This window comes from Clarias gariepinus, chromosome 2, assembly GCF_024256425.1.
Source record: "Clarias gariepinus isolate MV-2021 ecotype Netherlands chromosome 2, CGAR_prim_01v2, whole genome shotgun sequence".
Lineage (NCBI taxonomy): Eukaryota > Metazoa > Chordata > Actinopteri > Siluriformes > Clariidae > Clarias > Clarias gariepinus.
Window position 1 is genome coordinate 797673 of NC_071101.1, and position 20925 is coordinate 818597.

A 20925-nucleotide genomic window follows, 5' to 3' on the forward strand; every position below is an offset into this window, starting at 1 on the left:
ATTAAACGACTTAATAAATTACTATCTCTGTCACTTAAAGGCTTTTAAACATGCTTTATGTTTTTATGCAGGGTTACTGTATTTAACTGCATATAATATTTAGGCTACTGTGATCTTAGTTGTATTACTCTGTCATGTTTTTTCTGCATTATTGTTTTTTTCTTGAGAATTCTATGGGTTGTATTTTCTTATAGATACTAATAGAGGGATTGTATTATTGGATGCTAATCACCAATGTATACTGGCTAGGAATTTATGGTTTCTTATTTAATAAGGTGTAATCCTTCTGGAGCCAGAAGCCAAGTGAAAATCAAACACAAAAACATCCTGCAAAAAGGTAATATTTGATTACACGATCACTGAGCTATTTATTTAACTTGATTTAGTATATTCTTTCTGTCATGGAGCTAATAGAAAAAAGGTTGAAGCCCATCTAACTGGCGGGGGATCTTAGTTGTATTACTTTAACATGTTTTTTCTGCATTATTGTTTTTTTCTTTGATAATATTGAGAATTCTATGGGTTGTATTTTCTTATAGATACTAATAGAGGGATTGTAATGCAACCACGGGGGGGGGGCGCGCAATCCAGTGTCTTCTTGTGCCAGTCCCAAGTCTGGATAAATGCAGAGGGTTGTGTCAGGAAGGGCATCCGACGTAAAACATTTGCCAAATCAATGATGCGAACCAAGAATATAATTTCCATACCGGATCGGTCGTGGCCCGGGTTAACAACGACCGCCACTGGTGCTGTTGACCTACAGGGTGCTGGTGGAAATTGGGCTACTGTTGGTCGAAGAAGGAGAGGAGGAAGGCGTGTTCGAAAGCAGAGAGAGAAGAGGAAAGGCAAGAGTTTAGGAGTGATAGTAGGGACTTTGAATGTTGGGACCATGACAGGGAAGGGAAGAGAGTTAGTTGATATGATGCAGAGAAGGAAGGTGGATATACTGTGTGTACAGGAGACCAGGTGGAAAGGTAGCAAGGCTAGAAGCTTAGGATCAGGGTTCAAATTGTTTTACCATGGTGTGGATAGGAAAAGAAATGGAGTAGGAGTTATTCTGAAAGAGGAGTTTGTAAGGAATGTTCTAGAGGTAAAGAGAGTATCAGATAGGGTGATGTTAATGTTGGAATGTTGTTAGTGGTTATGCCCCACAGGTAGGATGTGAGTTAGAAGAGAAGGAGAAATTCTGGAGTGAGTTAGATGAAGTGATGCAGAGCATCCCCAGAGGTGAAAGAGTGGTGATTGGTGCAGACTTCAATGGACATGTTGGGGAAGGGAACAGAGGTGATGAAAATGTGATGGGCAGGTTTGGTCTTCAGGACAGGAATGTAGAGGGACAGATGGTGGTGGACTTTGCAAAAAGGATGGAAATGGCAGTGGTAAATACTTTCTTCCAGAAGAGGCAGGAACATAGGGTGACATATAAGAGTGGAGGCAGAAGCACTCAGGTCGACTACATCTTGTGTCGACGTTGTAACCTGAAAGAGATCAGTGACTGCAAAGTGTTAGTAGGGGAGAGTGTAGCTAGACAACACAGAATGGTAGTGTGTAAAATAACCCTGGTGGTGAGGAAGGCGAAGAGGACAAAGGCAGAGCAGAGGACAAAGTGGTGGAAGCTGAGAAAGGAAGAATGTTGTGAAGTCTTTAGGGAGGAGTTGAGACAGGCTATGGGTGGTCAGGAGGTGCTATCAGTTGACTGGACAACTACAGCCAAGGTGATCAGGGAGACAGGTAGGAGGGTACTTGGTGTATCATCAGGTAAGGGGAAAGTGGACAAGGAGACTTGGTGGTGGAATGAGGAAGTCCAGGAGTGTATACAGGGAAAGAGGCTAGCTAAGAAGAAGTGGGACACTGAGAGGACTAAAGAGAGTAGACAGGAGTACAGGGAGATGCAGAGTAAGGTGAAGGTAGAGGTGGCAAAGGCCAAACAAAGAGCACATGAGGACTTATATGCTAGGCTAGACAGTAAGGAGGGAGAGGGGATCTGTACAGGTTGGCAAGGCAGAGAGATAGAGATGGGAAGGATGTGCAGCAGGTTAGAGTGATTAAAGATAGAGATGGAAATGTACTGACAGATGCCAGGAGGGTGATGGGAAGATGGAAGGAGTACTTTAACGAGTTGATGAATGAGGAAAACGAAAGAGAACAAAGAGTAGAAGAGGTGACTGTTGTGGAACAGGAAGTAGCAAATATTGGTAGAAGTGAGGTGAGAAGGGCGTTGAAGAGGATGAAGAGTGGAAAGGCTGTTGGTCCTGATGACATACCTGTGGAGGTATGGAAGTGCTTAGGAGAGGTGGCAGTAGAGTTTTTGACAAGTTTGTTTAACAAGATCTTGGAGAGTGAGAGGATTCCAGAGGAATGGAGGAGAAGTGTATTGGTGCCAATTTTTTAGAACAAGGGAGATGTGCAAAGCTGTGGCAATTATAGAGGTATAAAGCTAATGAGCCAGACAATGAAGCTGTGGGAAAGAGTAGTGGAAGCTAGGTTAAGGGCAGAGGTGAGCATTTGTGAGCAGCAATATGGTTTTATGCCTAGAAAGAGTACATCAGATGCAGTATTTGCTTTGAGGATGCTGGCGGAGAAGTACAGAGAAGGTAACAGGGAGTTGCATTGTGTCTTTTTAGATTTAGAGAAAGCGTATGACAGGGTGCCAAGAGAGGAGCTGTGGTATTGTATGAGGAAGTCTGGAGTGGCAGAGAAGTATGTTAGAGTGGTGCGGGACATGTATGAGAGCTGTAAGACAGTGGTAAGATGTGCTGTAGGTGTGACAGAAGAGTTCAAGGTGGAGGTGGGTCTGCATCAAGGATCGGCTCTAAGCCCCTTTTTGTTTGCTCTGGTGATGGACAGGATGACAGATGAGGTAAGACAGGAGTCTCCAGGGACTATCATGTTTGCAGATGACATTGTGCTCTGTAGCGAGAGCATGGAACAGGTGGAGGAAAATTTGGAGAGGTGGAGGTATGCTCTGGAAAGCAGAGGAATGAAGGTTAGCCGCAGCAAGACGGAATACATGTGTGTGAATGAGAGGGACCCAGGAGGATCGGTGAGGCTACAGGGAGCAGAGGTGAAGAAGGTGCAGGATTTAAGTACTTAGGGTCAACGGTCCAGAGCAACGGAGAGTGTGGAAAGGAGGTGAAGAGGCGGGTACAAGCAGGTTGGAATGGGTGGAGAAAAGTGTCAGGTGTGTTGTGCGATAAAAGAGTATCAGCGAGAATGAAAGGAAAGGTGTACAGGACAGTGGTGAGACCAGCAATGCTCTACGGCTTAGAGACAGTGGAACTGAAGAAAAGACAGGAGGCAGAGTTGGAGGTAGCAGAGCTGAAGATGTTGAGGTTCTCTTTGGGAGTGACAAGGATGGATAGAATTAAGAATGAGTTTATCAGAGGGACAACCCACGTTAGATGTTTTGGAGTTAAAGTCAGAGAGGCCAGATTGAGGTGGTTTGGACATGTTCAGAGGAGAGATTGTGAGTATATCGGTAGAAGGATGCTGAGTTTGGAACTGCCAGGCAGGAGGTCTAGAGGAAGACCAAAGAGGAGATTTATGGATGCAGTGAGAGAGGACATGAAGTTAGTTGGTGTGAGAGAAGAGGATGCAGAGGATAGGGTTAGATGGAGGCAAATGATTCGCTGTGGCGACCCCTGAAAGGGAACAGCCGAAAGACAAAGAAGAAGAAGAAGATACTAATAGAGGGATTGTATTATTGGACCTTACAGAAAGAACAGTCTTTCACAGTTGTAAGTGTTTTGTTGTCAGGTACCTTTAGTTGCTTTTATTTTATTTTTTGCCAGATAACGTATACTTGCATATTTTCACTGAAGGATGAAGATGTAGAGACCACATGTGCTGTGACAGAAGTGGACAATGCTGGTAGATCCACTGAGGTCGGATGCATAGTATTATAATGCAGCGCCCCCTTTTCACATTAGAGTAACAAACTGTCATTGTTCTTTCACAGTACATACCTGGGGATTTACCCACGGATGAAGGTCCTTCAACCTCAATGCATGATCTAATCAATGTAAGAATTTGTGTGCAGTTGTCCATATTTTAATTATATTGTCTGACAGAATCTCAATTATTTAATTATTTTTAATAATAAATCCTAGTTTCCTTCCTAGTTGCCAGTAAAGGATCTGTATAAGGTCCATCTTCAAAAACAAATAAGAGAAAGTGACATGGAGATGGACCTTAAATGGGAGAGAAAAGGCTATCCATTAAAAAAGCAACACTAGAAACTGAATTACTGGAGCGTCGCCTTAAGGTGAGAACTTGTGCGTATATTAATCTGTTGCATGTTAAAAGTGTTGTGTATATAAAGCAATGTCATTAAAAAAACAACTTTTATTTCATTTTACTATCATTGTTTTTCAGGAAATAAAGAAATGAACTGAGCAGCAGACCAGTGCAAACTATTTAATAAAAGTTATTTTGACAAATCCTGTCTTCCATCACTTCCATGTTGTGTGCACAAATCTGTAGAGGTTCCTCTGGGCCTCTTCTTCAATACAAGGAAGGTGTCTCTCTCCTCTTATAATGGCAATGTGGTGAAGCACAACACAAGCCACTATGATGTCTCATGCCCTCTCTGGACTGACCCGGAGCCCACGCAGACACTGAAACCTAGACTTGAGGATCCCTATGGTCATCTCCACCTCGGCCCGTGTTCGGCTGTGAGCCAGGTTAAAGAGTGTCTGTGGTCCAGGATCAGGTTCAGGGTAGGGGGTCATTAAATAGGGCAGACAAGGGTGTCCTCTGTCCCCCAGCAAGTAAACATTGCACTGTCCAGTAATGATTCAAGTGTACAATACTAATATAGTAAAAAATAAAAAAAAAACATTGTATAGAGCAAAACCCTGCTGAAATGTCTGACATAATGATGACTTGTGGAGAATTCTGGCATCATGTACAGATCCTGGCCATTTTGCATCAACATTAGTAATGATGTGAGTTGCCTCACATATTAAAAAAGTAATGAGTTTAATGATTTTAACAAGGCAAAAAATTAAGGACACAAAATTAAGTTGTTACCTGAACATTGATACTATGAATAAATTTCCTATTAACATCGTCTCCCTCATTTATTGAAGAAGCTTTAATAGGAATGTGTTTGACATCAATGCACCCAATTACATTTAGAAATCCTGAAATATAAAGTCATATATGGAAGGATTAAGTGTGTGTGTGTGTGTGTGTGTGTGTGTGTGTGTGTGCAGGATGAATACATGTATACAGTAGATATAAATAGTTTGACTACGTATTAAATATGTGTCATCGATTTTACTATAAAGGACAAACCTGGCACTCTGTGGAATTCCTCCAATAACACACAGAGGTTTATGGCCAGGGAACTGTACACATGTGTGTGTAAGAAGTGTTTAAGTGCCAGACATACAGTTGCCTTTCCCACATGCTCTACACCACACGCCCCACATTGTACAAAAAAATGCCCTGATGAAAAAAAACGAAGTGCTTTGTACAGAACGTTTTCTAAGCCCAGACCCGCCGTTTGTGACATTTACAATATGCGGTTTCAAGAGATGTGTTAAGTAAATTAACAATTCCGTTGAAAACCAATAACGCTCTTTTAAATAATCATTAGGAAATAAAAAGACATCAATACGCGGAGTTATAACTCTCTCCCAGCGAAAAAACCTTGTATAATTTGTGCCTCCACGTCCACAGGATCATCATCAAAAGGGCCGCTATGCTCAATAACCTTCTGAAACAACCTGACCCTGGAACATAACCTCCTACCGAGCAGGTCATCTTCAGAGAGTCAGTTGCTATGGTTACATACATACCCAGAAAGTTACCCACGTTTTTGGAACCGGAAGTTGAGGTTATCCACTAACTTACTCCTAAACTTACCCGGGTCTGTCACATAACCTGCTTTCTGGAAACCCCCCTGGAATACTGATCTGTGTGCGGGGAGTTTGAATAAACCCCCTGTGCTTGTCGGGTTTCCTCTTGGTACGAGCGTTTCATACCAAAATCGTTACCAAATTGCCCGTATTGTGTGAATGTGTGTGTTTGTGCGCTCTTGCGGTTTTAATCAAACTTCATTTAAGAAAGGTTTTACACATTACACGACACATATACATGGTTACAAATGCTTCATTTTTACACTGTTAATTACACTGATATGTAAAAATGTTTCAACATTTATGCCGTATATGCAAAATTATACAAAGTACTACTAATACTTACATTACGTTACATTAAAATTTATATTTCTATCAGGTCTCGCGGATGCTTATTTGCTGTTTGGATGTATGATTTATTTGGTATAAAATGTAATCACGCATTTTATATATCTTTAAGAAAAAAAAGTACTTCTCCTCCAACTATTATTTAAAGGAAAAAACATCATATTACACGACCGTTGGTCTTAGTCCCGCCTCCTTGCCTGGTCTCAAGTAGGTCCTCTGGAGGCGAATAAATACGTCATCGTTGAATTCTAAGTACTAGTCTGTTGTTTAACTTTGCGGAAATAGCACGATGTCAGGAAGAGGAAAAGGCGGGAAAGGACTCGGGAAGGGAGGCGCTAAGCGTCATCGTAAGGTTCTCCGCGATAACATCCAGGGAATCACCAAGCCCGCTATTCGCCGTCTGGCGCGCCGTGGTGGAGTGAAACGTATTTCCGGTCTGATCTACGAGGAGACTCGTGGTGTACTCAAGGTGTTTCTGGAGAACGTCATCCGCGACGCCGTCACCTACACCGAGCATGCTAAGAGAAAGACCGTCACCGCCATGGATGTGGTGTACGCTCTGAAACGCCAGGGACGCACCCTGTACGGCTTCGGCGGTTAAACACTAACGGCTAACGACACGAACACAACGGCTCTTTTAAGAGCCACCCACATCTCCAGCAAAAGAGTTTTTATTTCTGTATGTGTGTAAAAGTGAAGTATTTACAATCTAGTAAACACCGTTTAAAAGCTGTATGATGTTTATATAAAACACCAAAAATCAAATGAACAAAGTATTTAAAGTGTATGTGGTACACATTACTTTTTAATGTGGACTTTTAAAAGATAGCGTTCATTTACGAATTATATTTACATGGTCTTTTCTAAGTGTTGAACGCGTGATCTACTTAATTTCTGTATGAAATTATTGTAAAAATAAATTAACCCCCGACTCTAAAACGGCGGGAAGGGACACAAAGCGAAGCGGAGGGGGAGGAGTAACAGGAAAAGACTGAGGTGGTAGGAGGTCCCTCACGTGTTGAGGTTTTGGATATAGACCAATCAAAATCCGTTCTTGGCTTGTGCTTAATTACAATGTGACCTGTACATAGAGGGGCCTCGAGACGGCGCTTTTCATTCTTCTTTCAGTTTCATCCAGAAGTAACAGCACCATGCCTGAGCCAGCCAAGACCGCTCCCAAGAAGGGCTCGAAGAAAGCCGTGACCAAGACCGCCGGCAAAGGAGGCAAGAAGCGCAGAAAGTCCAGGAAGGAGAGCTACGCTATCTACGTCTACAAAGTCCTGAAGCAGGTTCACCCCGACACCGGCATTTCGTCCAAGGCGATGGGAATTATGAATTCGTTCGTTAACGACATCTTCGAGCGTATTGCGGGTGAGTCCTCTCGTCTGGCTCACTACAACAAACGCTCCACCATCACTTCCCGGGAGATCCAGACCGCCGTGCGCCTGTTGCTGCCCGGTGAGTTGGCCAAGCACGCCGTGTCCGAGGGCACCAAGGCCGTGACTAAATACACCAGCTCCAAGTAAAGCGCGTCACCGCCGCCTTCATCAACACAACGGTTCTTTTAAGAGCCACCCATGTTGTCCGTCAAAGAGTGATTTCCTGCAGTGTAGGATTGTGTATTTCGAAGTCGTTTTCTAGGAGCCACTTGTAAATCCAATAGAATTTTTAAGCTGTATTGTTCTAGATCAAAGTAGTTTCTAGCCGTACAGAGCTGTTCAAAACTAGCACATAGCAGCTTTACAACTCTGCTCTACTCGTAGCTGTTACTTTTTCTTACAACAAATAAAACCATGAATCTCGGACGATCAAAGGAATTTAATTTAATACAACATGAAGACTAGGGAAAAAACACAGTGGAATAAATAAACTTATTATATAAATATTTAACTCTCCTGTTGACTCTCACTCATGTAAAGTGACTGGGGTTGTTTGGTTCCATTATGAATCCACTATAATACATATTTATAATGTTTCATCAGACCTTTTTTTCAGCTCTTGTAAACTTTACAATTTTGAGCTTGCATTCGTTGTGTACGTCCTGCAGACCTTATTTACTGGAGCTCATACCCCACATTTTTAAGGGGGAAAAAAGATTTTGATTATATGATAAGATGAAGCCTATTGTACTGCTTATCACAGAATACTTCAGTAAGATGTTTACCAAAATCACTTTTTTGAAAGATTTTGTGTGTATATATATATATATATTCCGCAAAAAAGAAACATCCTCTAACTTTTAACTGTTTTTACAGTAGTAAACTTAATGTGTAAATATTTGTACGAACACTAAAAGAGTCAACACCATAAGGCTCAAAATCAAAAGTACCAGTCAGTATCTGGTGGCCACCAGCTGCTTGAAGTACTGCAGTGCATCTCCTCCTCATGGACTGCCTATTGCGGACAGTCTGAGCACTGATGGAGGGATTGTGTGTTCCTGGTGTGACTCGGGCAGTTGTTGTGGCCATCCTATACCTGTCACGCAGGTGTGATATTCGGATGTACCCAATCTGTGCGGGTGTCGTTACACGTGGTCTTCCACTGCGAGGATGATCGGCCGTCCTTCCTGTCTCCCCGTAGCGCCGTCTTAGGCGTCTCACGGTGCAGACGTGGCGATTTATCCCCTAGCCACACCAGCGGTCCTCATGCCTCCCTGCAGCATGCCTAATGCACGTTCACGCAGATGAGCAGGGACCCTGGGCATCTTTCTTTGGGTGTTTTTCACAGTCGGTAGACAAGTCTCTTTAGTGTCCTGCGTTTTTAGAACTGTGACCTTAAATGCCTACTTTCTGTAAGCTGTTAAGGTCTTAACGACCATTCCACAGGTGCATGTTAATTAATTGATTATGGTTAATTGAACATGCATGGAAAACATTGTTTAAACCCTTTACAATGAAGATCTGTAAAGTATTTGGTTTTTTACAACATTATTGTTGAAATACACAGTCCTGAAAAGAGGACGTTTCTTTTTTTGCTGAGTATATATATGGCACAAAATAACTTTTGTGGTCCCGGGCACAAGTGACTGATAGGATATAGGATGCGTTGAAAACAAAAGCTTAAATTCACACATTGGAAACCTATAATAGTAAGTAATCTTTGTTATTATTATAACACAGGGCTGGACTGGGACAAAAAATCGGCCCGGGCATTTTGACTAGAGACCGGCCCACTAGGTATTATTGGCAAAGCCATAAAGCCTTTGAATGAAAACACCCGCTGTTCTGACAGCGATGTACACTGTCCTGTTGGTATATATGTATCAATCTAACTTAAACCTACACCATCCTCCCTATTCTGGTATTCTAAACAGTACTTAGCGGAAAACAAAAGACAGCTTGGTCGAGTTAACCTCCTGAACTATCTACAACACATGGTGGAAACCTGAAATTAAGACAGAGAAGACTAAAGGTGAGACATGATCTATAATGAGTATTAAAATTAATAAATTAGAGATTTAGTGATATTTTCATAAACTATTTATTTACCACATCAACAAACAGCATGGCAGCACAAAATATTTTTTAAACATGGCAACCTTTAAAAAGTGAAAGGAGACAGAGAAAGAAAGTTGAGAAAGAATAACACTTAATTGAATTTTTGATGACATTTTACACACAGTACATGGCACAAGAACTGACAACACAACAAAACACAGGGATCACGATCGCTGGAGTGTCATCCAGAGACCTGGGCTGCCACAACCAGCTAAATCCTAACACAAATGCACAGAAATAAATTATTTTTCTACAATAATTAAATAGATTCAACATCTTTCTTCGACATAATTTCAGACTGCACAGATGGTAAGCTTACTGGGCTTACAGAGACTTAATATTTTTAGACTTAATATTTTTAGACTTAATATTTACTATAAACGATAATGGATTTCTATACATTTAACATCAAATGACCACTTTGGTTGTAAGATTCAGATAATTATTTAAAAGCTAGACATTTAAAATGAGAATAAGAAAGAAAAGTATTTCTTTGTGACCCCCTTTCCTTGTTAATGCCCTACCTGGCCCCCTGGCAAAACTTTGCTAGACCCGCCCCTGCACAGTTACCAGCTGTCAGCTATGTAGAAAAGGATCCTGGTGTTATTTGTCTGTCAGAAACAGTTCATAACTTCCCTTCAACTCATTCATGTCACCTAAAAGATAAACTTGTTTCTCCATCACCTGTTCAACTCTGATGATTGAATAAGGACATCTCCTGGTTTTACCTTTATGTTTCTCTCTCACATATCCAAACCGATCATGACTAGCAGCTTTTATGTGGCTCTAGCAAACAGCTGATAAACCGATCAGTTGATCAACAGGAGAAGGAGGGGGAGAGAATGAGAGAAGCCGAGGCAGCTGCGCAGCGTAAAGACACAGGATAACTCCAGCTTTGTGTGTTTTTTAATTTATTTTTTTATTCTAGCTGAAATACAGGACAAATCGCGTTCCTTTTCACCTCAATACGTAACACGTAATATTTTCTCTGAATTCGGGACGATTACGTTTTTTACGTTTGGCAACCCATACTAACTAACCTTATCAATAATTCACTCTCAGTAACATCATAGCACCAGCATAGAAACTCTGTCATCATGCTAACTAGTACACAGTAGGAGTTATTGTAACTTACTGTAAAACGTTAGCAAGCACAACGAAAATAAGCTACACCTACTTGGTTTATAAGTTTTTTTTATGGTTTTACTTGGTTTTACTCCTCGGGTCTCTCCTCCTCCTGCCTCCCCTTTCACTCTTCAACCTGCGGCTGCTGGCCTCCATCACTTTCTAATTTTACTGAAGTGGAAGCTCCACTATAGCCACCAAACAACTGTAATATTTTAGCACATTTGGCAGCATCTGCCTGAAGGGCTAGTTTCTTTTTGGCCCTAATTTTTTCGGCTCCTCCTACTCCTTTGCGTTTTTTGTTCTCCATTTTTGTTCAGCAATGATATGTGATTGCTGAGCCGTTACAAGGGGGAGGGTGCATCTGACCTCCTCGGCTGTAATTGGTCCAGCCCCGAATCCATCCGAAAATCACCATCGGCCCACCGGGCAAATGCCCTGTATGCCCTATGGCCAGTCCAGCCATGTTATAACAGTAGGTCATCATTATTGATGACTGTCAGTTATTTATACGCGCACATTATACTGCTATTATTTTAAACACAACTGTATATATATATATATATATATATATATATATATATATATATATATATATATATATATACAGTTGTGTTCAAAATAATAGCAGTGTGTACTGTAGAAAAAAGTTTAAACAAAATTGCTTAAAGTTTAATCTTTTTGTGCATCTCTGAACTAATATTTAGTTGTATAACCTGCTTTCTGAGAACTGCTTTACATCTGTGACAATTGTGCTACACGCCACAATTCCTCTTACAGTTCTTGGTTTTGCCTCAAAAACCTTTGTCAGGCCACAACTTTTCTATTGGATAAGGGGCTGGGGATTGGGCTACCACTCCATAACGTCAATCTTGTTGGTCTGGAACCAAGATGCTGATCGCTTACTGGTGTGTCTGTGGTCGTTGTCTTGTTGAAACACCCATTTCAAGGGCATTCCCTGTTCGGCATACAGTAAGGCAACATGACCTTTTTAAGTATTCTGATGGACTCAAATTGATCCATGGTGAAACAGAAAGCAGGAATTGATCTGCATTTATACTGTGTGTTAGTTGGCAGGCAGTTCAGCATAACAGTTGATGTTAATTGATGTTAATATGGAGTCCAGTTAGTTATTGAAAACACAGGTAGACTTGTATAAAGTTCCAGTCCTGAACTATTGAAGAGTCAAGTCCTTAGAGAAACAGCTACATCCAACAGCCAACACCAGTCAAGGCCAGAACCGTCTTCTAGGTAGAAAGAACCATCCCCAGACACGAGACGCATCCCAAAGAGACACACAGGGAATCCATGTGACGAGATCCCCAACAACCATCTCCAGGAACAACATGTGTAGCTCGACAGAGAGAGAGGGGGAGAGAGGGAAGAGAAAGAGCAGGAGAGAGAGCAGAAGAGAAGAGATAACAGTTAGGTCTGGTCACAGTCATATAATGTTAATGTACATCTATATTTACTCTATTTTTACTGTAGAGTGCAAGCAGAGACTCTGGCAGGACTAACTATGACATCATAACTAAAAGGGAGAGCCAGAAGGAAACACAGACATGAGGGCTTCCTGAGATGTAAAGCAACCAATCACCTCACCGTCAACAAACCTGAGTGATCAATGAGAGTGGGGAGGACAGCATCCAAACATACCAGTTCACCATAATACTCTACGTCCATGAGTCCCCCAGATCTGCTCCTTTACCTAAGGCTAATCTATTTATAAAAATGCCTGATTAAATAAATAGGTTTTTAGCCTGGACTTAAACACTGAGACTGTGTCTGAGTCCCGAACACTTATTGGAAGACTATTCCATAATTTCGGGGCTTTGTAAGAAAAAGCTCCGCCCCTTGCTTTAGGTTTCATAATACGCGGTACTGATAAGCAGCCTGCATCCTTTTATCAAAGTAGGCGTAGCGGATCGTAAGACACTAGCAGTTCGCTCAGATACTGCGGTGCGAGACCATGAAGTGAAGATAAGATAGGTGTGATGTGCTCGTATCTTTTGGTTCTAGTGAGGACTCTCGCTGCTGCAGAGAGTGGTGCGTTGAGCTGAACGAATCATCTGCATCCCTGACCTGCAACTCGATCTACAGCAAACGGTGCTGGACTAAGGCCAGGAAGATGGTGAAGGACCTCAGCCATCCCAACAATGGACTGTTCTTTCTGTTGCGGTCTGGGAAGCGATTCCGCTCCCTGAAGACCAATACAGAGAGATTGAGGAGGAGCTTCTTCCCGCAGGCCATAAGGTTTCTCAACCACAACACAATACAGGACTAATATTATCTCTTTTACATCCAACACTGACTGGGCATTCATGGACACTATGGACACATTCATGCACACTTTTCGCACTATATACTTATATGGCGCTTTTCCACTGCATAGTACGGCACGGCATGGTTCAGTTCAGCTCACTTTTGGGGGGTTTTCCACTGGGAACAGTACCTGGTACCTGGTCCTTTTTTTAGTACCACCTCAGCCGAGGTTCCAAGCGCGCCGAACCGTTACCAAAACGTGATGTGTAAACTCTGCTGGTCACTGATTGGCCGGAAAAAATCGTCATTACTGCGTCACTGAACTTGTGACACGAGACACAACAGACCCGCGAGTATTATTAGCAGAGCCAACGAAGGATTGGACGCACCTTTTTGTACTGTATTAACAAAAAAAATGGCTGTTTCATGGTCTATTGAGGAAGTACAGACGTTCCTCTCATTGGTAGCGGATCCAGCGAGAGCTTGATGGGGCGACGCGGAATGAAAAAGTTTTTCAGGAGGTCGCTAAGCTCTTGGCCGCACACGGCTACCATCGGACTTACAAACATTGTAGGGACAAGTTAAAAAAGTAAAAAAAAAATGAAGAACGACTACAGAAGTATAAAGGACCACAACAGCCGGAGTGGTTCAAACAGGCGGTCGAGGAAGTGGTTCGCCCAAATGGACGCAATCTACGGAGGCAGACCAACGAGCAATGGAAGGGAGGGTGCCCTGGACTCGGCCATGCCATTGTTGTTGGAGAACACGATCGAGGATGGTACGTTGTGTTTTTATAACGCTTGAAATCCTAACTTTTCTGGTTTTATTGACCGTCGATGCTTATTTTATATCGCAATTTGACTGTAAAATCATGGCCTTAATGAAGCACGAACTCCTAGTAGCTAACATGTATCAGTGGTAGTGCTATTGTTCATGATGTTCATGTTTTTTTTGTTGTGTTGCAGTAATTTGTGTATTCCCAACTGATTAGACAAACTTTGCGTTTCAGACTCATTGTCCACGATCGATTCACTTGTACTTTCTACATGCAAGGACGACGACTCCTCTTCCCAAGCGGTGCTAGCAGCGTCTCCACCACGCCCGCCAACACCATCGGCCTCCAGCTGCACGGCGACACCGCAGCGTGTGTTAACAGGTACAATACACATTTGATACTTCATATATCATATTATGTACAAATAGGATATCACAATATAGGATATATATCCTTATATACCGTGTCTCATGAATTACTGTTGCTTACCATGAATAGTTTAATACCATAAATAATAATACTATACAATACCATAGATACTGTAAATGTAATTGAGTAAAATCAAATGAATTTCAAAAATAATTTCTCTCATTTTCACTCCAATTTTCTACGCTTTGGTCCAGGCAAGAGGAAACGGAGCCTGCACCATCAGGAACATATTGCTGCATTAAGAGAGATGCAGGTGGCAGACATTGAGCAGCAGGAGCTGAACCGTGCCCAGAGGGAGCGCCACTTGCAGATGACACTGGAAGAGGCCAAACAAGCGAGGGAGCAGGAAGCGGCCTTGAGGGCAGAGGAACACTCTCAGACGGCAGCTTTCAATCAAGCATTCCTCAATGTTATGGGGATGCTTGTCCAGGCAATGAGTGGCCGACGGGAATAGAACTCTCTTGCTGACTAATGCCATAGGTGTTTGTTTTTGTGTGTTTTTTTTTTTTTTTTTTTTTGAAATTTATTGATAATACACTTTACAGAACATGCTACGTGAATAGTTAGCTACTCAAGTAACGCATCAGACCTGCACGGACATCCCTGCCCTCCTCCTCTACAGCCTGTGGCACTGCCACCACAGTCTCTGCTGCTGGGGTTTGATCTCACCATGACTCTCACAAAGGTTATGTAGAGCACAACATGTCAACACCATGGACTTCACAAGGTTGACAGCACAGTCATTTTTCATAATGCATCGCCATCTTCCTTTTAATCGACCGAAGGCATTTTTAACAACTACGCGTGCTGGTTAACGAATTGGCTCTGGGACCAACAGGGTTTCTGCTGCTGCACAGAACTCCTGAACACACCGACACAGTTGTTATGCTTACAGCTTTCTTTAAAGGTACACACACACGGAGGTTTGTGTCCCGTCACTCCATCGCTGGACGCAGTTTGTTGCATAAGTGGATGAATGTTTCTTCAGACATTCTAAAGATCTCCAGCTACTGAGTGTTTGTAAAACTGGGAACAATCACATCCCACCACTCTGAAGCACGACCTGTAATATACAGAATCTGCATTTTAATGTAACACTGGCAGTTAAGTTTATTATATGCTTAGCAACAGTGATAAAAGTTAGCTAGTGATGAGCTTTTTTTTAGATGCTTACCCTTGTGCGTCGTCGAGATAACAAGTTGTCGGTGTCTTCGTGTTGTTGTAAAAGTTCCCAAACTCTCTTGTCTTTTTTATGTGTTTTCTTTGGCTGCCATCAGCCTCTTTTGAAACAAACTCCTTCGTCTTGCTGTTAAAAACATCCACATGCCGAGAATGAAGAACACCATTCCGTCCATATGCTCCATTGTTGTGTGTTTGTTGTGGCGCGTTTAGATGATGTCACGGCAGTAGAGGCGGCGCAACTATGACGACACGTGAATAATCACGGCCACTCTAAAGCGGTACTAAACTGCAGTGGAAACGCAAACTGAGTCGAACTGAGCCGTGCGGTGTCGTGCCGAGCCGTGCCGAGCCGAGTCGTGCCACGCAGTGGAAAAGCGCCAATACTTTTATTATGGACCACTGCACAAATCACTTTTATAATAAGACACTTTAAGAAGTCACTTTATGCATATTTGCACACCTCAGCCATTTTGACATTACTTATATGGACAAATTTCTATTTTCTATTTATTATATATATTTTATTTTTATTTGTACAGTATATATTTATTTTATGTTACTTAGCACAGTATATTTTACTAGTTAATTTCATTTTTCTGCAATACTTCTTTTACTGCAATATATCTTTATTTTTACTTGTACAGTATATTTTCCAGTTAACTTTATTATCTACCGTGTTACCTTTTATTCATATTTATTTCTTATGTTTAAGCTTTTATTTTAAGGTCACTGGTAGTCGAAAAAGCATTTCACTGCATATCGTACTGTGTGTGGCTGTGTACGTGACATATAAAATTTCAATTGGATTAAAATTTGATTTGAATTTGATTTTGAATTTGATTTGCATTCTGGATTGCTGAAGCTTGTTTATGCACCTAGTTGGACAACCAGACAGTAAGGCATTACAATAGTCCCACCTAGAGGTGATAAAAGCATGAACTAGTTTTTGTGCATCGTTTAGCGACAATATATTTCTTATCTTGGCAATATTTCTGAGGTGAAAGAATGCTATCCTGGTAATATTATCTACATGAGCTTCAAATGAAAGACTGGAATCTATAATCACACCAAGGTCTTTTACTGTTGCATTCGATAGAACAGAAAGGCCAGCTAAAGTTACAGAGTGATCTAGAATCTTACTTCTAGCTGTATGCGGTCCTATGACTAGAACTTCTGTCTTATCTGGATTAAGCAGAAGGAAGTTAAATAACATCCAATTTCTTATGTCCTGCACACATAACAGTGAAAACTAATACCATGCTTAAGGATTATGTTGCCCAGAGGAAGCATGTAAAGGAAAAAAAAGCAATGAGCCTAAAACTGACCCCTGTGGAACACCAAACTCCACTAGGGAACATTCAGAATAATCATAATTTAAGTCTACATACTGATACAGATCGGACAGGAGAGGGCTGTACCCTTAATTCCTACTACATTTTTTAATCTGTGAAGAAGAATAGCGTGATCAATGGTGTCAAAAGCTAGTAATACGAGTAATACAAGCATAGTTACACAACCCTGATCAGAGGCCAATAGGAGGTCATTTACTACTTTAACGAGTGCTGTCTCTGTGCTGTGATGAGGCCTAAATCCTGACTGATACAGTTCATGTATGCCATTTCTTTGTAGACATGAGCATAGCTGCTCCGCTACTATCTTTTCCAGAATCTTAGAGATTATGGGGAGGTTTGATATTGGCCTGTAATTGGACAGCTGACAGGGGTCGAGGTCAGGTTTCTTAATTATTGGTTTGATAACTGCTAATTTAAAAGATTTTGGAACATAACCAATGCTGATGACACGACCGTGGTGGGTCTTATTAGCAAGAACGACGAGTCAGCGTACAGAGAGGAAGTGCAGAGGCTGACGGACTGGTGCAACAACAACAACCTGTCTCTGAATGTTGACAAGACAAAAGAGATGGTTGTTGACTTCAGGAGGACACGAGGCGACCATTCTCCGCTGAGCATCAACGGCTCCTCTGTGGAGATTGTCGAAAACACTAAATTCCTGGGTGTCCACCTGGAGAAGGACCTCAACTGGTCCCTCAACACCAGCTCCCTACACAAGAAAGCCCAACAGCGTCTCTTCTTTCTGAGAAGACTGAGAAAGGCCCAGCTTCCACCACCGATCCTGATCACCTTCTATAGAGGGACTATCGAGAGCATCCTGAGCAGCTGCATCACTGTCTGGTTTGAGAATTGTGCCATATCGGACCGCAAAACCCTACAGCGGATAGTAAGGACAGCGGAGAAGATCATTGGGGTCTCTCTTCCCTCCATTGAAGACATCTACACCACACGCTGCATCCGCAAAGCCAACAGCATTGTGGCCGATCAGACACACCCCTCTTACACACACTTCACACTCCTGCCATCTGGAAAAAGGTACCGAAGCATTCGGGCACACACATCCAGACTGTGCAACAGCTTTTTTCCACAAGCCATCCGTCTCCTCAACAAAAAGGGACTGAACTGATAAACACACACACACACACACACACACACACACACACACACACACACACACACACACACACACACAAACATTATCACTCAGCTTAACTACTACAACTCAACTACATCAATACATCAAAACACTGTGACTGGACTGACAAATCAACACAAGCGCAGACACACTGACCCACACAAACTATCGTACACACATCTGTAAATGCCTCACTGTTTATCTCTTCTGCACAATATTCATTACTTTTTGCACAAATACCAATTCTTGCTGCTATGTTTTTACTACCTCAACACCATATTTTTATGTTCTGATATGTCGTTGTTGTCGCACTGTCACTTTGTTGTTGCTCGTTTTGCACATTTGCACGTGCACTTTATGTTGTTGTCTGTTGTCTGGGAAAAAAAAAACAAAACAAAAAAAACCTGTAGATAGTCTTTTTTAGTTAGTTAGTCTTTTTAGTTAGTTTTTTTTTTTTTTTTTTTTTGTTAATTTATGTTGTAATTTATGTTAGGAATATCTGTCTTGTCTCTGCTAGCCAGCTAACTAGGCCTCCTAGCTAGCTAGTTTAGCTTCTCTGTTAATTTATGTTGAAAGTTTATGTTGCATGTAGCACCTTGGTCCTGGAGGAACGTTGTTTCGTTTCACTGTGTACTAACTGTATATGGTTGAAGTGACAATAAAGCCTACTTGAACTTGAACTTGAGTGAAGAATTAATTATTCTCAACAGGGGTTCTGTTATTGCTGGTACTATCTGTTTAAGAAAATGTGTCGGTACAGGATCTAATATACAGGTTGATGAATTTGAAGAAGAGATGAGTGAAATTAGTTCATTCTCTTCAAGGGGAGTAAAGTATTTTAAGTTCCGATCTGACATGGCTAGATTAACATCTGCATAACTTACATTGTTCGGTTTCAAAGCCTCAATTTTATGCCTAATATTTACAATTTTATTATTAAAAAAGTTCATGAAGTCCTCACTATTGCATGATGTTGTTGTGGAGATTTCTGCAGTGGTCTTATTTCTGATTAATTTGGCTACAGCATTAAATAAAAATCTCTGATTATTTTTGTTATTTTCTATAAGAGTGGAGAGATATGTTGATCTAGCTACACTAAGAGCTTTTCTATAGTTCAGGATGCTCTCCTTCCATGCTATTTGAAATACTAACAATTTAGTTTGACGCCATTTACGTTCTAATTTCCGAGCGGTCTGTTTTAAAGAGCGTGTATGATCGTTATACCAGGGAGCGAGTTTCTTATCTTTAATAATTTTTCTTTTAACTGGAGCTACATTATCTAAGGTATAACGGAGCGTAGACTCTAGATATTCAGTCGCCTTAGTATAAGTTAATAACTCTAGGAGATTACTGATAAAACTCTGTGTGGTAGTTAATGTAAATGTACGTTTAGTTCAGTAGCGCGGCGCTGTGTGTACTTTATTACTATGACACACTTGAATTGAGACAAGATAGTGATCTGATATAGCTTCAGACAATGGACTTGTAAATAAATTTCTTATACTTAATCTGAAAAATATTATTAAATCTAAAGTGTGACCTGCTTTATGAGTAGGTCCTACTACACACTGATTTACTCCTACTGAGTCCAGTATGGCATAAATTATGTTCTCAGAGGGTCTTCTGGATTCTTAAAATGAATATTAAAATCTCCAGCAATTAACGCCTTGTCTACAGAAACGACTAGGTTTGAGAGGAAATCTGCAAATTCACTAAGAAATTCAGAGTACGGCCCTGGAGGTCTGTAAATGACAATTAGTGGAATCGATTGAGCTGACTTAATATTTGTAGCTACACTTGTTATGTTACTATAGAGAACTTCAAATGAATTAAATTTGTGTCCGTGTTTTTGTACAATAGTTAAATTATCATCGTGAATAACTGCGACGCCTCCTCCTCTACCAGTTAACCGAGGCTGGTGTATGTAGCTGTATCCAGGAGGACTAGCTTCATTTAGAGCTACATACTCGTCCTGTTTAACCCAGATTTCTGTTAAACAGAGTATATCAAATTCCTGATCCATGATAATTTCATTAACTATAACTGCTTTAGATGCGAGATTTCTAATATTTAACAGTCCTAGCTTCAGATCAGAGGTGCCGGCTGCGCATTCAGTGTGATCTGAGTTTGTAATATCTATGTTAATTAAATTAAGAAAACAGACTTTCTGGGTCTTTCTACATTTTTGCTTAACTCGGGGAACAGACACAGTCTCAATACAGTGAACCCTGAGTGACGACTCTATGCAGCTAGCAGTCGGTTGGTTTAGCCTGTCTGTCTGCTCCCTGGCCTGGGCTCTGGATTGTCACCGATTAACTAGGCCTCTTCTAAGACTATGAGCTATACTGCAAGAAATGAGAGCAGCACCTTCCCAAATGGGATGGACACCGTCCCGCCCTAACAGGCGTATATCATTAGCTCCAGCAAGTACCACTTTCTTTGAGATACTGTGCTGTCCTAGAGCCCTAAGATTATCTGCTATGTCCGGTCCTCTGGCTCCCGGGATACACCTAACCACTGCCGCTGGCGCCCCTAAAGGTCTGGCTAATTTCACATGTCTCAGTATAGAGTCTCCTGTAACCAGAGCTCTTTCAGGTTTCTCAGCGGGTTCATCACTGAGGAGAGCAAACCTGTTGGACACGTGAAGCGCAGAAGAGGTGTGCTCCGGTGGGCTAGCCTTAGCTTTGGCTAAACGACTATGCCGCCGAGTCGTCACCCACTCGCCCCGCTGTAAGGGCTCTAATGCCGGAGTCGGGGGCTGGTTATCTTCGCCTGCGTTTTTTTCCCCCTCCCTAAATAATAAAAACTATCATTTGAAAACTGCATTTTGTGTTTACTTGTGTTATCTTTGACTAATAGTTAAATTACTTTGATGATCAGAAACATTTTGTCTGACAAACATGCAAAAGAATAAGAAATGAGGAAGGTGGCAAATAGTTTTTCACACCACTGTATA

At 41.5% G+C, this 20925-nt stretch overlaps 2 protein-coding genes across 2 annotated transcripts; both read left to right on the top strand.

Moving 5' to 3' along the window:
• Nucleotides 1–6501: 6501 nt before the first annotated feature.
• LOC128543164 (histone H4) lies at nucleotides 6502–6813 on the top strand. Its single transcript, XM_053513519.1, has one exon. It carries the CDS (start codon nucleotides 6502–6504, stop codon nucleotides 6811–6813), a length of 312 nt encoding a protein of 103 aa, XP_053369494.1.
• A 526-nt stretch (nucleotides 6814–7339) lies between these two features.
• On the top strand, nucleotides 7340–7763 carry LOC128543224 (histone H2B-like). The gene has a single exon (XM_053513592.1). The coding sequence runs from the start codon at nucleotides 7364–7366 to the stop codon at nucleotides 7736–7738; it is 375 nt and encodes a 124-aa protein (XP_053369567.1). The 5' UTR covers nucleotides 7340–7363; the 3' UTR covers nucleotides 7739–7763.
• The last annotated feature ends 13162 nt before the right edge of the window (nucleotides 7764–20925 follow it).